Source organism: Triturus cristatus, chromosome 8 (genome assembly GCF_964204655.1).
Source record: "Triturus cristatus chromosome 8, aTriCri1.1, whole genome shotgun sequence".
Classification (NCBI taxonomy): Eukaryota; Metazoa; Chordata; class Amphibia; order Caudata; family Salamandridae; genus Triturus; species Triturus cristatus.
The window spans coordinates 298553860-298571803 of record NC_140591.1 but is presented as its reverse complement, the minus strand read 5'-3'; the positions used below and the strand labels follow the sequence as shown (position 1 = coordinate 298571803).

The window sequence follows — 17944 nt, the reverse complement described above, 5'->3', positions numbered from 1 at the left end:
TGTGTGATTGGGGCCACCAATCCTGAAAATCCATCTATAAACCGCCTGTAAAAGTTGGCGAAGCCAATGAAACTTTGGACGTCCTTCACGCTTTGGGGCACCGGCCATTCTTTCACCGCCTTGATCTTTCGTTCTGCCATCTCCTGTCCCTCTGGACTCAGCATCACTCCGAGGAATTCCACGGATGTGACGTGGAAGTCACACTTGCTGAGTTTACAAAACAGCATGTTTTCCCTCAGCTTTTGGAGCACAGCTTTGACGTGGTGTACGTGCTCCTCCACACTGGACGAATAGATGAGGATGTCGTCGATATATACGACTACGTAGATATCCAACTCCTCTCTGAATACCTCATTCAAAAAGTACTGAAAGGCTGCCGAGGCGTTGCACAGACCGAACGGCATGACGAGGTACTCAAAAAGGCCGAACCTGGTCTTAAAGGCAGTCTTCCACTCGTCTCCGTCCCTCATGCGCACCAGATGGTATGCCCCTTTCAAATCCAACTTGGTGTAGATACGAGCTTTCTTGACCTGTTCCAGAAGTACACTGATGAGAGGCAAGGGGTACCGATTCTTTACGGTTATCGCATTCAATGCCCTAAAGTCCACACAGGCTCTCAGCTCCCCATTAGCCTTCGGGATGAAGAAGAGTGGCGAGGCGGCCGGAGACTTGGACGGGCGGATGAATCCTAGCTTGAGGAGTTTATCCAGGTACCCCCGGAGATGCACGTTTTCAGGCTCCGTCAGGGCATACAGCCTGCCGCTGGGAACGCTGGCCCCTGGCACCAGGTCGATCTGGCAGTCAAACTGTCTATGTGGTGGTAGCACTTCCGCCTTCACCTCATCAAATACATCCTCAAAACTGTGATAAGCCTGGGGGAGAGCCACATCTTTTTCTGCCGCTGTAGCCACCGTCTGACTCCCGCTCTCATCTGCGTCAAGGGATTCCGTTCTTATTCCACAATGCAGGATGCAATACGGTGACGTCAGTTCGATGCGATGTGTTGGCCAATCCACAGAGGGGTTGTGTTTCTGTAGCCACGGCAATCCCAATATGACGCCATATTGGGGCGCTCGGATGATGTTAAAATCGATTTGTTCCAAATGGTTCCTCCCACATCTCATCGGAAGGACCCCCGTGTGCTGCCCGATGGGCCCCGTCACCAATCGCCTTCCGTCTACAGCATAGACGTCTTCGGGTACAGCTTTGGGAAGAAGCACTAGCCCTAGCCTGCATGCCTCGTTGTGGTCCATAAACATGCCAGTGGCCCCTGAATCCACCATGGCCACAACGGGTATCCACTGGTCATGCACTCCCACGTGCACCGTGAGAAACAGGTGTCGTTGTCCCTTAGTGACCGAGTTGGAAAGTGAAGGGATGGATGAGTGACTCCGAGATGCCCCTTCTTTGGTCTGGGAGTCCTCTAGTTTTCCGCCGGTACGTCCACCACGGCTGTTTCCGACCGGTTGGCCCGATAACGTGACGTCTTCGGTTTGGCAGGGCATTCACGTACGTAGTGCCCTTTTTTGCCACAATATAGGCACAATCCTTGTTTACGGCGTGACTCTTTCTCCGTGGCTGTGAGGCTCGCTGTCCATGGGTTCTCCCTTGGATGCGGTGGAAGTTTCAGGACTTCCCACTGTCACATAGGATGGAAGGGAGTTTCCTTTTCTCCCATGATCCCCCTTTCTTTCACTTAGCCTATGTTCCAGCCGTAATACCAGGTTGATAAGGCCCTCACATGTCTTGGGTTGTGGGTCAATATGAGCCACGGCGTCCTTGAGCTCATCGCACAGCCCGTGATGGAAGAGCGCCGCCTGTTTAGCAACAGGCCACTTGGTTTCCGCAACCAGCCTTCGGAACGCGTTGAGATACTGCACCAGGTCGTTGGATCCCTGTCTCAACTCAAGCATTTCACGGTCCGCCGTGTACGAGTCAGCCCTTCTGTCGAAGACTTTGAGTAATGTTGGCTTTTAAATGCTACTTCTAGAGTGTTCGGTAGGCCTCATATGGTGTATTGTTTAGTTCTTCTAGCTATCTTCCTCGCATTTTGGCAATTTTTGGAGGTCACAGCTCAAGTATTGCATCAAAGTTTGTTTTAGTTTAGATGTACGAGTTTGTGCAATAAATGATGAATTGGCATATGAATGGGAGGTTGGTTGGGTCAATGGTTGGTTGGTCGCCAACATACCTCGCGAAAAGCACCCCAATCACATAAGATGGGGTCGTCCCTGCTCACCAGAGGTACGGCCCATTGTGCCGCGTTTCCAGCCAAATAGGATATAAGGAAAGCCACACGAGCCTGACTCGTGGGGAACGCCCTTGGTTTGCACGATAAATGTAGCGCCACTTGTGTGAGGAATACCTGCACTGTGTTAGGATCCCCACTGTACCTCTCTGGTGTTGCCAAGGGGACGGCTACCGGCATTTCCACTACTACCGCAGGGGTCTGGTTCGTGAGGGAGGTGCTGGGCGTGAGCGGGTCCAATTGGATAGCATCCAGTCTGGCTTTTACATCGGCTGTTTCTTGCCTGGAGGCAGCCAATTCAATTTGCACGGTCGCTAAAGCAGCCAGCACATCATCTAGTGTTGCCATGTCTGTTATCGACCGGGAGACAGTTAGTGTTATTAAGGTCGGATATTTTGTAACGCCCTGAACGTCTCAGGATCGTTTAACAGACACGATAATGAGAACGCAACCACTTGTGAAGGTTTAGTTATTTTAATGAAGGCAAAAATAATACAAGGAATAAACAAAGGTTATAGTCACTGGAATCCTCCAGGCTAAGTACGTTACCAGCCCACAGCACAGATGGTCCTAACCGTCCTCTGCATATACGCCGATCCCGGCGTATGCCAACAGAGGGCAGGAATGAAATGGCCGACAATGCCAATCGGTAGGCTGTGAGGGGCACGAAGAGTGTTGGGGAGAATCGAGGAGTCAGGGAAACACCCAGCCGGGGTCTCTACCTGAAGGGAGCAGCCGCTCAACCTCTTCCTCAGACTGCACCGGGACGCGGAGTCACCTCCTGGTGATGCGTCACCGATACCCCAATCACAAGCAAAGAAGACTGAACCGAGAGCAGCCGCTCGATCGATCCTGTGGACTTCCGAGTCTGTAACGCGGCAAACACCTCCTGGTGTGCGTTACAGCTGGCAGTCCCTGTATCTCTGGTCGGGCTGGGAGTTCCGACTCCAACCAGCAAAAGCGCCTCTGCGCTTTGACTCAGCCGAGTCAAAAAGCGAAGCTCAATGGTTATCCGGTAGAGCTTCCGGGTCCTTCACAGGTGACGATGGGGCAAGACACGGCCCAGGGAGTAACGACTCGACCTACCTCCGTTCTTGCCTTACTGGAGCACCACTCCGGAACACTGCTCTTCACTAAGCAGGTACGTCGGTGTAAACACAATATCCGACAGCGTTGTACCTCCCGGTTCCTCCCTTTATAGGGCGTGTTTTCCTTGAGTTATGTAACAGCTCTCCTGTTTACATAAGGGCGTGTTTTCCTTGAGTTATGTAACAGCTCTCCTGTTTACATAAGGGCGTGTTTTCCTTGAGTTATGTAACAGCTCTCCTGTTTACATAACCTCTCAACCGCTAAGCATCCTGGGAGATGTAGTCCGTTTTCGCTGGTTACCGTTTTCCTCCCCTCGCATGACAGGAATGCTTGACACTCACCTCGGCTCCCCAACCTGAGGGGTGAGGTTTGCAGAGGTGGGCACACCTCGTGCGCTGTGCTAATTTTTCCCACCTGTCTTCACACCGAAAAGGAGGGGAGACAGGAAGGGGGCCTACTCCTGATAGCAAGAGAGGCTGGGGGTCGCATTACAAAGGCAGCAAGGCCTTTGAAGCTCCCCTGCCACAGATGGCTCTTCTTGGCCTGGGCGAGGTGTGACCACCTCCACCCAGGAAAGGCTTTGTTTCTGGGCTCAGGGCGCGAAGGCTCCCACCCCAGGGGTCCAGAAACATGTCTTGTGGTGGCAGGCTGGTGTGTACCAGTGCGGGAACCCACTAGAGGCTGGTCATTTTTCAGGGGGCATCTCTAAGATGCCCTCTGAGGGAATTTTTCATTAAATCCTACACTGGCATCAGTGTGGGTTTAATATGCTGAGAAGTTTGATACCAAACTTCCCAGTTTTCAGTAAAGCCATTATGGTGCTATGGAGTTCGTAATGACAAACTCCCAGCAGCATATACTCTTAATGGCATTACTGCACTTACAATGTCTAAGAATTGGTCTAGACACTCTAGGGGTACAGGGCTCATGCACCTGTACCCTCACCACTGGTATAGTGCACCCAGCTAGAGGGGTGGTTGACCTATGCCAGGGCAGTGGGTTGTAGGCATGGCACATAGGGATGTGTGCCATGCCGACTCTTTACTTTGTTCTGCACCAAAACACGCAATCTCCAATGGCAGTGTGTGTCTCTAAAGGTACAAGGCCTCCAAGGGTGGCACAATAAGTATAGCAGCCCTTAGAGGCCTTCCTGGCCACAGTGCCCTTGGTAGCCATGGTACATTTTACAAGGGACTGACATGTGGCCAGAGAGGTGCCATTTGGGGGTACAAGGACAGTTTTGGGAAAGAACACAGGCCCTGCAAACCTGACTGGCAGAGACCCAGGGCACGTAGAGTAAAAGTGCATCAGTAGTCTGGCAAACAGTGGGGGGTTACTGCAACAGAAACCCATCTTCCTACATCACTTTCTTCCGGATTCCAGAACCATTGCAATTGTCTTCCCTGCACTTCCAGTTCCATATATATATAACCAGAAACAGTAAGAGGAGAGTATTTCAGTGTCTATTGGAATCCCTAGCGTAGTCTTTGAAAGCACCTGCCCCGGACATTTTCTACCAGAAAATCCACTATCAAAATAAGGGATATGCAGCATGGACTAGAACCCTTCTATGTCACTGTTCCAAACAAGAATACCAGTGGCTGTTAAACAGACATTATAGGCCGAGATTGCTGACCTATGGAAGTTGATGAACAGACAACAGATCACCTCACCAAGACGCCCATAAGACACCTCTAAAAGGAAGGGTAACCTACCAGAAATGATGCGCTCTTCTGTTCCTTAGATCACAGGTTAATTGGAATGACTTCTGGGAACTCTCTCTCTTTCGAGGGAGGTACAAAGATCACATTTCTGAGTGCATGCCTCAGTATCCTCGAAGCCACATCGCTGCAGGACTTCTGATTTTGGCCTTTGAAGTAACTCCAGCAAAGACTTTAAATTAACAGAATTTAGTTTTGAACTATAACATACAGAAAGATCCTAGAGCAACCCTAACAGTCCCCTCTCATTTCCAAAAACAAATCTTTACTTCTAGTGTTAACACCTTTTACTTACATATAAACTAAGTCCTTTGTATAGTAAAGTTAAGAATTATCAGGCACTCAAGTTATTACCAGTTATTTGATGTGCTGTTTTGCCTGCAGCCATTCCAAACACAGTCACACAAAACCTCAACCATCTATAACACTTAACCCACTCCTCATTCACTTATGTAATATACATACATCCACGCAACTCCAAACCCACTCTTCCATCTACACATGCAAGCAACCTGCCCGACCAACCAACCATTGACCCAACCAACCTCCCATTCATATGCCAATTCATCATTTATTGCACAAACTCGTACATCTAAACTAAAACAAACTTTGATGCAATACTTGAGCTATGACCTCCAAAAATTGCCAAAATGCGAGGAAGATAGCTAGAAGAACTAAACAATACACCATATGAGGCCTACCGAACACTCTAGAAGTAGCATTTAAAAGCCAACATTACTCAAGAAAATGTCTCTGGAAATGGATACACTAGTGACTTCAGAACTAGCCGCTAACGGGTAGATAAGGTGTTAAGAACTGGACAAAATAATAGTGGCAAGGCTTGGGGCACTTGACATTGCAATATATAAGGGCTCCAAAAATAGATACAATAATCCAGATAAATCCTCAGTATATGAAAGACATTATAAAAGTGGCCTCCAGAAGTGCATGATGTGTCTCAGATGAAACCAGGAACTTAACATTACACACGATGCCTTCAGAACTAGACATAATTCCCAAACAAATGGAAAAGACCAGATGATGCCTTCAGAACCGGCGGCCAAGAGATAGTCTTACCAGAGCTGTGTAAACAGTACAGTGTTAATTAACCTTGCATTTCTACTGTTTAGATCTCTCCCTCTTCAATGGTTATCTTATTGTGGCCATGGCTTTGTCGTACTGTTCATCCAATTTTAGATGATGTGTTAGCAGAAGAGAATCCTACACTGCTGCTGCTTAGGCAGAGGAGGGTTGCCTCTCTCCATGGCAAAGCTTCCATTACAGCTGTTGGTGCTGTCGCTATTCTTTTGTGAGTAAAGGTATCCTGCACTGTTGCAGTTTGTATGTGTGTGCAAGTGTAACAGGCACTACTACTTCTACCTGCATTTTACTGGTTGAGTAGGTTAGTGAAGCTTAGTAAATTTATTTTCACTAGTCAGTGACTTTATAAATGCTTATTTGTTTTACGCATCTTGCACCACTGAGCTAAGTACTACGCAATTCAATTGCTCAAGGGACTGGTCAATTTCAGTAGAAATCCAAGGTGTATAGAAGATAGGAGAGCAAAGTAGTTTGAGATAGTTTGCAAGACAAAGCAACAGCGTCTTCTTAAAAGGTAGGTGGCAAGTTTACATTGAAAAGGTCATAGTTGCACATTCTCTGCACTAATAATCATACCTTTCTTTTCGATCGTGGCCTTGGCTGCTCCTCGTATTCTTCACCAAAAACAGGTGGCAACAAAAAATCGTTTTCAGTATCAAGTTCTTCAGCAGCTAAAAAAATATCATCTAAATTGAAATAGGAAATATTTATTATTCATAATTCATTTGTAACTTCCAAAAATTGGAACAGTTCACCCACATCACCGACAAAAGTGTATTTGATAGAATAAATAGATATGAGAGATTTCTATTTTAAGGCACGTAAACTCAACTGAACATATCTACTGCACAGGTATAGCAACATTAAACACAAGAGAAACAACTACCTTAATTGCTGTTATGGAGGACACTATAATCGCCTTACGAGATTCACAACATATCAAAACAGGAATTGGCCTGGATGGATAATTTGAAACACTAAGTTTCTGCATTTTTACTGCTGCCACATAAATAAATCCATTCTTCCAATCAACTTCTTTAAGCAAAACAGAAAAATCGGGAAAATATTACTAACCTGTAACACTCAGTTTTAGGGCTAGTGTATTGTAAACCACATACTGCATGATCTCCTGCCACATAGGTGCTCACTTTGGAATACTGCAATTTGGTTTTCTGCAAAGTTTTAGTTTCAGAACCAAGCATGTGCAGAATAGCACATTCTCACTCACCATAAAACCCACAATATATCTATATAAAGCCTCCACCTCTAGCTATCTTGCCTCCCTTCCTGAATCAGAACATAGGTGCCTGTATGTGTTGCCTCCTACTAGTATTGAAATCTAAGTAGGTTCTTTATAAAAAGGAGATGGTAATTTACCTGTAAGAGTAGTCTGCAGCTTGGAGAAATTTCTGGATTCTCATGTTGTGCACTATTCTGCCATCTAGTATTTGGGTCCAGCATTGTGACTGTTCTCTCCATTTATTTTCTCGTGGGTGCTGTTCACAACTATTTAGTGGTATGCCTTTCCCCTGTGGCATCAGACATGTGCCCTGGAAGTTCCTGTGCGTGGCTGCCATTTTCAGATTCTTTTCTCCCCTTGTGACCTGCAAATTCATTAACTTCTTCGTTTGTGTGTTGCCTTTTCTGCTGTTCTCTTGCTTTGTCCCCTTCATTTGCCAGAGAGAATGGGGAGGGTCATATTTGAATCCAGAAAATTCGTCAAGCTGCAAAACTACTCCTACACATGACTAATCATTTAGTTTTGCAGGGTGAATCTTGCTGATCTTGTAGCGAACAAGTGTTTTAACACCTATTTGCTTCACCCGAGCTTCTCGGTTTACTTGAATGTCCACACTGTAATGTTCAGTGTAAGTCTGTATGGAGGACCAAGTATCTGCCATACAGATGTAATTTGCCAGAAAGGCTAGGGTTGCTCCCTTTTCCGTTGCCCTTGGTTTTTCCTCTAGTGTCATGCACTGCTCTTCTTGTAGCATGTTGGTACTATTTGCACTATCCATCTTCGAAACTGGTGTCCCTTTGCCTGTTGCTTCAAAGAAACAAAAAATAGCTTATCCTTTCTTGCATGCTTAGTTTCCTGAAAGTGGTTAGGACAAGACTACTGTCCGGATCTCTAGAGTGTACAAAGCTCTGCTTTGTTGGAAGAACGCAGGAAGCTGTATAGTTTACCGTGAAATTATGACACCACCTTAGCAAGTAAATGTGGCTTTGTCTTCATGATCACTCTATCCATATGTATTTCTAAGTATGGATCCTGAATGTTGAGTGCTTGTAGTTCTGTGACTATGCACAGACGTGATGTCTACCAGAAAAGCTGTCTTTAGAGTTAAGAATATTAGCTCTGACTGGGGTATAGGTTCAAACGGTTATTTCATTATCTGAGTGAGCACTAGGTTTAGGATCCACATGGGGGCCGACTGACTGAGAGGGCAAGTCTTTTTTACTCCTTCTAGGAGCAAAACAAGCTGACTTCACTAGTGTACGCTACAATGGTGGACAGGTGAACCTTGAGTGATGTGTTTTCACCTAGCAAGTGAGTTACGTATGTGATAGCTGTGGTATCCTCAGTTCTATTGTTTATGTGTCCCTCTTTCTTACACCCTGTTTCTTTCCAATTTGCATTGAAGACCCTTCGCATACTTGGTCTCCTAGCATCCCAGTGGATCATCATAATTCGTTCGGTGTACTCGGGAGCTATCCCATCACGTTGAGGCGGGTTAGTTCTGGGTGACAAACCTGTCTCCTCCTGTACTAGGAGTATGTCCTGAACGGCTGGGAGGCTTATAATTGCTCCTTAGAAAAGCTCCACCAGGTCTTTCTCGCCCACTGCAGAACTTTTAGGGTTAGCATCATGGCTGAGTGTATGCATTTGTCTATTACCATTGGAATCAAGGGTACCAGGGGAAAGCGTAGGTAACTATTCCTGACCAGTCAATTGATAGGTCATTCTCATTGAATCAGTGGTTTGGGAAAATGGACGCGAAGTGTTGGCATTTTGTGTTGTCTGGTGTAGTCAACAAGGCTTTGGCTGGCGTACCCCGCTTGTGAATTTTTTTATTTAGCACTTGCTACTTTAGCTCCCAATTGTGAGATGCATTTGCTTCTCCGTGAAGCTTGTGTGCTTGTACATTTTGTATGCTCAGCAGGTGGCCTGCCAAGAGGGTTGTACTCCTTCAGATGACCCATTTCTATATGCCCTAGGACAGCTTAGAAAGCGGGTAACATTTTGTCCCTCACTGCTGGCTCCCGATTCCTGCTCTTCTGTGGACAGCAGACCTGTCCAGAACAAAACCAAGTTTAAAGACCAAGTGCTCTGCCTGTGGAACTGTTAAGTCAACCACCTCTGCATATGACGCCCATGGCCTAAGTCCAGGAGGTCCACCGGTCCAGAAAAGGTTCCCCAGCGATCCTGAGCAAGAGTTCCTTGTGGGTTGACCCCTGCCAGAATCCATGTCAACACCTGCACAATGATCCCCCTCACCCACCCCCTACCACCATGACCACACTGTTAAGCTGACTTCTGATGCCAAAGGACACCCCTACACACGTAGCCCCTGGGTCTTGGAGAGATCCACCGACTGTGTCCTGACGCTCCAGCACATCCCAACTAACCTGTGCAGTTGTAGGTTTATTTCGTCCAACCTCCTAGCCTCAGCCTGCAGCCTTTTTCCAAGTTCAAGATTCCCCATTGGTTTGCATTGGACACCCGATGCTTTGCTGGCACTCGGGACCCACCCAGCTGCATCTGTGCCTCTGGAGGTGCAAGTTTGGTGCTGCCATGTGGCCCCCCCTGTGCTTACCTTAATTTCCACCCCCCCCCCCAAAGAATGGGTTCCAAAACTGTGCTGCCCACCTGCAAGTAGTACCACTTCCATTGCCCCCTTTCTCCATTGGATTACATTGGCACCAGATCCCAAGTTTGACCTTTGCAAACGGCCGCCCTAGTGCCGCTGTGAAGGAAGCAGGCTCTGGAAATATTATACAAAAGTAAGGTATAGTGTGCACAGAGTCCAGTGGATCCCCAAAGGCTTACAGAGGTTAAAGAACAAGTTACTTATCTTCGGTAACAATATATCTGTAAGAAACATTAGTTAGTGATGGATTCCTCAACTTAGAATGACCCCCAGGTGTCAGACTGGATCCGTAAAGTTTTCGTCAGCAGTCCCCAGCGTGTCAGAAGGTGGCATTATGCTGCTCCGCGTCGTTGGCATTGTGGTAGCCGAGATGACGTCGCGGTAGCTACTTAGACGCCGCCCTCGCGCGCTAACGTCAGTTCTGTACACGACTTTCCGCGCCAGGAACGTAGAGCCATGCAAGATACTGACAACTTGTGCATTGAAACTAGGGCCCTGAAAGGGATGACCATAATCCTAGAAATCAGTTTGCAAAACAAGGAGGATGGGTGGGGCGGTAAGAAATCTATCACTAACTAATGTTTCTTACACATATATTGTTACCGAAGGGAAGTAACTTGTTCATCTGAAAGAAACACGCAGTGATAGATTTCTTACCTTAGAATAGATACCCCAGCAATACCAACCCCTGTGGCGGGTCTGCAAACCAAGATCACACCAGAAAGTCCCGGAGAACAGAATGGCCAAAGAAGCAGTCTCTCCGGACTTGGCTGTCCAAGCAATAGTGTTTAGTAAAAGTGCGCAACGAGGCACACGTAGCTGCCTGACAGATGTCTTGTAAGGGGACACCACGTCCCAATGCAGTAGTGGCCGCTGTCGCCCTGGTGGAATGGGCGTGCAGCACCACTGGGGGCTCCTTTTTCACCAGAGAGTAACAGGCTTTAATACACAAGACAACCCATCAGGAGATAGTCCGCTTGTGTACGGCCCGACCTCCCTTGGCGCCTACGTAGCCAACAAAGAGCTGGTCATCCACCCGGAACTGTTGTGTGCGATTCAGGTAAAATGAGAGCGCACGTTTTGGGTCCAGACGGTGGAGCCTCTCCCTCTCTGGAAGGATGCGGAAAGAAGGTGGGCAAAGTGTTGGTCTGCCCGATGTGAAAGGCAGTGACAACCTTTGGCAGAAAGGATGGACGTGTTCTGAGCACAACCTTCTCCGGATGGACAGACAGAAAAGGAGGTTTACAAGAAAGAGCCTGGAGCTCACTCACTCTCCTAGCAGAGGTGATGGCAACCAGGAAAGCAGTTTTCAAAGTTAACAGACGAAGAGGACAGTTGTGAAGCGGCTCAAAGGGAGCGCACATTAACTATGTAAGAACCAGGTTCAAGTCCCACTGTGGCATTACGCAGGGAACAGGAGGGAAACGATGAGTAATGCCTTTAAGGAATCTATTTACAACAGGGGACTTAAAAAGAGAGGGCTGATCAGGGAGCCTGAGAAAGGCCGAAATAGCCGAAAGGAAGCCCTTGATAGTTCCCAGAGCAGAGCCCTGCTGGGCCAAAGAAAGAAGGAACAGTAGGACTTCAGAAAGAGGGTCAGAAAGGGGATCCACAGCCTTTGCTGTGCACCGTGCCACAAATGTGTTACACCTGCAGGCGTATATCAACTTAATGGAGGGATACCTGGCTGCCAGAATGACATCACAGAAGCAAGTCAAAAGGAGTCAACTTCCGTCGCTCAATCTCCACGCAAAGAGGTGGAGACTGGACAGGTTCGGGTGGAGGACCATCCCCTGCTGCTGCGACAGAAGATCCTCCCGAAGAGGCAGTCGGATCGGGGGATCGATGGTCATACTGAGTAGATCGGGATGCCAAACTCTTTGAGCCCAGTCTGTAACCACAAGAATTTCTTGGGCCCGGTTGCGCCTTATCTTCTTCAGCACTCTGGGCAGAAGTGGTATAGGTGAAAAGGAGTACAACAGACCACAAATCCACTTGAGACGAAAAGCATCGCCTAGCGAGTGCCGCCTTGGAAATTCCAACATGCACAACAGCTGACATCGCGCGTTCTCTTTGGTGGCGAATAGATCTAACCAAGGCTCTCCCCACTGTCGAAAGAGACCTTGCGCCACATCCGAGTGAAGACGCCATTCGTGATCCATCATGCACCTGCGGCTTAGTTAGTCCGCCCTGGCGTTCAGTGAACCTGCCAGGTGTTGAACCACCAGGGAAAAGCCCTGATGTTCCAGCCATTGTCCAGAGGCACAGAGCCTCCTGACATCGGGTCCACAACCCCACCCCGCCCTGTTTGTTGCAGTAACACACGGCGGTGGTGTTGACTGAACACCTGCACTACTCTCCACTTGACAGAGGGAAGGAATGCCTTCAGTGCAAGCCTGATCACCCGAAGCTCCAGAAGGTTGATTTGGAGCCTGGACTCCGCCGAAGACCAGAGGCCTCTGATCTCCTCCTCTCCCATGTGGCCCCCCATCCCAGGAAGGATGCATCCGTCACCACTGTGTGCTCCAGGTTGAGGAAGGGAGAGGGATCTGCCATTGACCCAATGCCGGTTCGTGAGCCACCACTGCAGCTGTTGTGCAGTGCCCGCCGAGATATGGACGTAAGCGGACAGGTTCCCCTGATGCTGCGCCCACTGGAACTTCAGGTCCCACTGCAGAGCCAGCATATGCCATCTGGCATGAGTGACCAGCAGGATGCAGGAGGCCATGAGGTCCAGCAGCCTCAGGGTCATCCTGACCGAAAGATTGGAATCATAGCCTGAATATCCTGGACTTGCCGTTCGGGGGGATAGGCCCGAAAGTGTGTCATATCCAGAACCGCTCCGATGAAGAGGAGCTTCTGAGAAGGAATCAGGTGCGACTTCGGCACATTGATAGAGAACCCCAGCAAATGCAGGAGGTCAGCCGTAGTCTGGAGGCGACTGTCGAGGCGAGCCCACCTTCAACAGCCAGTCGTCGAGATAGGGGAAGACTGGAACCCCTGATCTGCGCAGATGAGCTGCTACCACCGCCATCACTTTCGTGAACACCTGAGGGGCGCTGGTAAGGCCAAAGGGGAACACGGTAAACTGAAAGTGCTTGTGGCCTACCGTGAATCGCAGGTAACGCCTGTGGGCCCGCAGGACGGGAATGTGGAAATATGTGTCCTGCAGGTCCAACGCTACCATCCAGTCTCCAGGGTCGAGGGCAGACAAGACCTGACCCAAAGTTAGCATCTTGAACTTCTCCTTCCGGAGGAAGCGATTGACGTCCCTAAGGTCCAAGATAGGACGAAGGCCCTTGTCCTTCTTGGGCACCAGAAAGTGGTGGGAATAACAACCAAGTCCTACTTCTGGCGCAGAAACGCGCTCAATGGCCCCCATGGCCAAGAGGGCTGCGATTTGCTGTTGAAAAAGTGCAACATGATCCCCCAACATGTGGTGGTACTGGGGTGACATGGCTGGAGGAGTAGTCTCGAAGGGGAGGGAGTAGCCCCTTCGGACTATTTGGAAAACACACCTGTCCGAAGTGATGGTGCGCCAGTGGGGGAGGCGATGGCTGATCCTGCCTCCCACTGGCGTTTGATGGGCCTGAAAAATCGGACTATGAAGGTTTTGGGACAGTGGTAGCTGGGGCGGAAGTGGACTGACCCACCCGCTGGCCCCCTGACCCGCCTCGGCGGGTCCCACCTCCGCAGCCACGCTGAAACTGTTGCTGCGCCGGCCTGTGGCTCTGAAGCAAACGTGTCGGGCACCCCTTCAGAGGCCACGAAAGGAGCGAAAAGCAGAAGGCGGAGGAGGGTGCGTGGTGGAAAGGCCCAAGGACTTGGCTGTAGCCCGCGAGTCCCTAAAAAGCTCCAACGCACTATCTGCCTTGTTGCCAAAAAGACGAATGCCATCAAAGGGCATAGCCATTAGGGTTTTCTGGACATCCTCAGAGAAACCAGTAGTCCTGAGCCAGGCGTGGCGACGGAGCACCACTGTTGTGGAAATCGCCCTGCCCAGCGAGTCGGCGGTGTCAAGTGTGAGAAAGTGCCATCTTTCTTGCATGGTATGCCCCCACTTTTTGCTAAATTGCTGAATGTACTTTGATTAAGTGTACCCTGGACTCCTGCCAATCAGGTGCCCAGGGCCTATGTTCCTTCCTTAAAACACACCAACTCCAAATTGGCAAACCCTAGCCACATGTCAGCCCCTGGTAAATGGTACCCTAGGTACCCAGGGCCTTGTGGCCAGGGAAGGCCTCTAGGGGCTGCAGCACTCGTTGTGCCACCCTTAGAGGTCCTGTACCCTTACACACACACACACTGCCTTTGCAGGCTGAGTGTCTGGGTGCAGGACAAAACAAAGAGTCGACATGGCACACATCTCTGTGTGCCATGCTCATCACCTACACTGCCAAGGCATATATCAGTCACCCCTCTAGCTGGGTGCCTTACGCCTATGGTGTGGGCACAGGAGCAGGAGCCCTGTGCCCCTACAGTACCCGGGTCCATTCCTGGGCCCTGTAAGTGCAGTGCTGCCATTTAAGAGTCCATGGTGCTGAGAGCTCGTCAAACACGAGCTCCACAGCACCATAATGGCCACACTGAAGACTGGGAAGTTTAGTATCAAACTTCTCAGCACAGTAAACCCACACTGATGCCAGTGTGGGATTTAATGTACTAAGCACCCCAGAGGGCATCTTAGAGATGCCCCCTTACAACTAACCTACAATCCACGTCTGCTCTGAGGCTGCTCAGGCTGCCACACAGCAGACACGTTGCTGGACCCCTGGGTGGGAGAGCCCCTGCTCTCCCGGGCCTGCAACAATGCACATCCTGGGTGAGGTGATAAATCTCCTCCCCCAGGATGAGCAAAGGGAAGCTTCAAAGGCATGCCGCCTCTTGGAGATTCCCCAGGCCACTGCAACCCCCCACTCTGGCGGGAAGCTTGGCCGGAAACCCCATACAAGGACAGGGGATGTGCCAGCCTGCCCACCCCACCCCTCAGGTGGGAGAGGCGAGGTGAAGCACATCTCTGGGCTCTCGCCATCTTGAAGATGGGGGGCCCTACCCTATCAGGATTAGGCTACTGCCCCCCTCCCACAGGAGAGAGGCAGGATAGGGGGTGTACCCACCCCAGGACAAGGACCCATTGGTCCCTGGCCTTCACCTACCTGTAACGCCCCTAAATCTAGTATTTAGGGGCACCCTGAACCTTCCTTCCCCAGATTCCAGATTCGAAAAACTACAAGAAGAGCAAGAAGAACAAAGACCTGCCCTGCAGCTGCTAAAAAGGGAAGAAGACACCAACTGCTTTGGCCCCAGCCCTACCGGCCTGTCGACTCCCGGACCTGCACCAGCGCGGCATCTCTCGTGGCCAGCAACCTCACCAAACCCCGGAGGACCTGGCTACCTTTTGGGCTCTAAGCCCCTGGGACTCCCATGAGTAGAGGCTCTACTCAGAAACCTATTTTTAACCCCTGGCAGCAGCCCGGAACCGCGGACCCAACACACTCTGCACCAGCCAAGCCTGGCCAGTGCCGGAGTGGACAAAGACCCTGAGGACGACCCCACGGCGACTGTGACCCCGAGTCCGGCACCCAAGGACCCCTCTCGACATTCCGGAAGAAGCCTGCAGCCTCAGAACAGAGTGCCACCCCAACCGCGATCAACAAGAGGGTAAGATTTCCGACATCAAAAGGCACCCCTGCACCCGGCGCCCTGCGGCCCCCTGTGCCCAATCCCGGGGTACCCACCTAACCTACAACTACCCAACTTACCTCTCGAAGTGGTGGTGGCACCTGAAGCATCCTCGTCCCCGAGCTTGCAGCCTTTTTCCAAACCGGAACATTCCCATTGATTTCCATTGAGCGCCCGACGGGCTCAAAAGCACCCTGCACCCAGCCGCCCGAGTGGCCCTGGCAGTGCAATCTCTACACTAGCCTACTTGCCCACTTGCCCCGAGTGAGTGACCAGGAGCCCAGCTCCCACAGCCGCGTGGCCTGCTAGTCAGCAGCCACCAAACCAGGCCCCCCTATTCCTCATAGGCTAACATTGGGCCTAACTCTCTCTGCACCCGGCCGTCCTGAAACCGCTGAGGGTGAACTGACTGTACCTACCTGACACTGGGAGACCCCTGAGTCTATGTCCAGAACTTCAACTCTGCCAGTCGAGAACTTACCCTTAAACCGCGATCTTCATTTTCCTCATAGGGTAACATTGGCTGGCTTTTTCTTGGAAATTCTTCTAAGTGTTGATTTCTGCAATCTTGAAATATTCTTTTAAAATCGTACAACTTCTGCAAACGTAATTACTTACCTGTTTCTGATAAAGACCCCAGTGCTGAGTCTAGGTACTCAGACCTGGATTACAAAAGTAACGATAAAGTACTCTACCTGCAACTTGAATTCTTGCCATAGAGATCCATTGAATGTTTTCTTTGAAATATTTTCTAAGTGTCAACTTTTGAAATAGCTAAATATTATTTAAAAATCAGTACAGTAATTAATTCGACTTTCACCACTTGATTCTGAATATTGTCCCAGGGCTGGATCTAGGAGCCAGACCTGGAATTCCAAAAGTGATCTGAAAAGTAATTTATTACAAATAACCTGAATTTACCATTGAGCTCAATGCATTGTTATGTTTAGGAAATAGGATTGTTTATTGCAACCAACTGTGACTGTTTACAAAAATCCATTGCTTATTGCAAAAGTATTTATATTCAACCTCTCATTCTGAGAAAGTATATTTTTATTCCCTTTGGGGTTCTAAAAATAAAACAAGCATATATTTTATATATATAAACCATTGGCCTAGAGTTCAGTTATTGAGTGTGTGAGACCATTTGCTGACTGAGTGTGCACAACAGATGCTTTACACTGTCCTCTGGTACTGCCTTACTGCTCGACCAAGCTACCACTTTAGAGAGTAAGGTCATACCTAACTTTAACCTCTATCAGCCCCTGGGGGACTGTGGACTCTGTACACCCTGTACCTATTAGGGAACAGGATATACAGAGCCACTTTCTCACATCAAGGCCACATCGAATCGTGAACTTTGCTGCATCTCTCCCTTCAGCAATAGCTTGAGAGAGCACTGTCCGCGCCTCCTCCGGACACTGAGGCAGCACTTGCGCCACGGTATCCCACACACAGTGGGAATAACGTCCCAAGAGACATGCAGTGTTTACAGACCGCAGCCCTGAACTATTGGAAGATAAATCTTCCTACCGAACTGTTCCAGTTTCTTGGATTCCCTGTCCGGTGGTGCGGTAGGGAATGCGCTTGGGAGCACAGAGGCTTGGACAACCAAGCTCTCAGGGGTGGGGTGTTCGGAAAGGAAAATGGGGTCGCCCGGGGCCGGGCGATGGCGTTGGAATACGTTCCTATTCACAGGAGCCCCTGTGTTGGGCCTGGACCAGGTGACCAAAAGAACATGGGAAAGTGGATCATTAAAAGGCAGCAGTGGCTCTGCAGAGGTAGCCGCCGGCTGAAGCACTTCTGTCAGGAGGTTAGTCCTGACGGCTACTGTAGGGAGTTCGAGGTGGAGAGCCTCGGCTGCCCCACGCAACACCACTGCGTAAATTGCACCCTCCTCCGTAGCCATGGAGGAGTTAGCATGACAAGGTCAGGAGAGGTATCAAGACCACTGGCATCCCCCAATTCCTCTGCCCAGTCCGGGTCAAACTCACATTGTGCTGCGAGAGGGTCCCCGGACCCCTCCCATGCCTCCCCTTCCTCCGAAGGCTGATGAACAGGCCGAAAATAAGGAGGCTGGACATAGGGGTGGAAAGGCCCAATCGGCGTCGGAATCGGCGCCGGCTGGGCCCAATGGCTCGCCGGCGGGGCCCAAAGGCTCGCCGGCGGGGCCCAAAGGCTCGTCGGCGGGGCCCAAAGGCTCGCCGGCGGGGCCCAAAGGCTCGCCGGCG

The 17944-nt window shown here is 49.9% G+C and overlaps 1 protein-coding gene across 1 annotated transcript in view; it reads right to left on the bottom strand.

Annotated features, from left to right (window-relative positions):
• The window catches only part of ZMYM2 (zinc finger MYM-type containing 2), a 1132334-nt gene that overhangs the window by 249111 nt on the left and 865279 nt on the right, over positions 1-17944 (bottom strand). The window contains exon 17 of the mRNA XM_085621554.1: positions 6736-6845. Within this exon, the coding sequence (XP_085477680.1) occupies positions 6736-6845 (110 nt within the window). The remainder of the gene's footprint in view (positions 1-6735; positions 6846-17944) is intronic.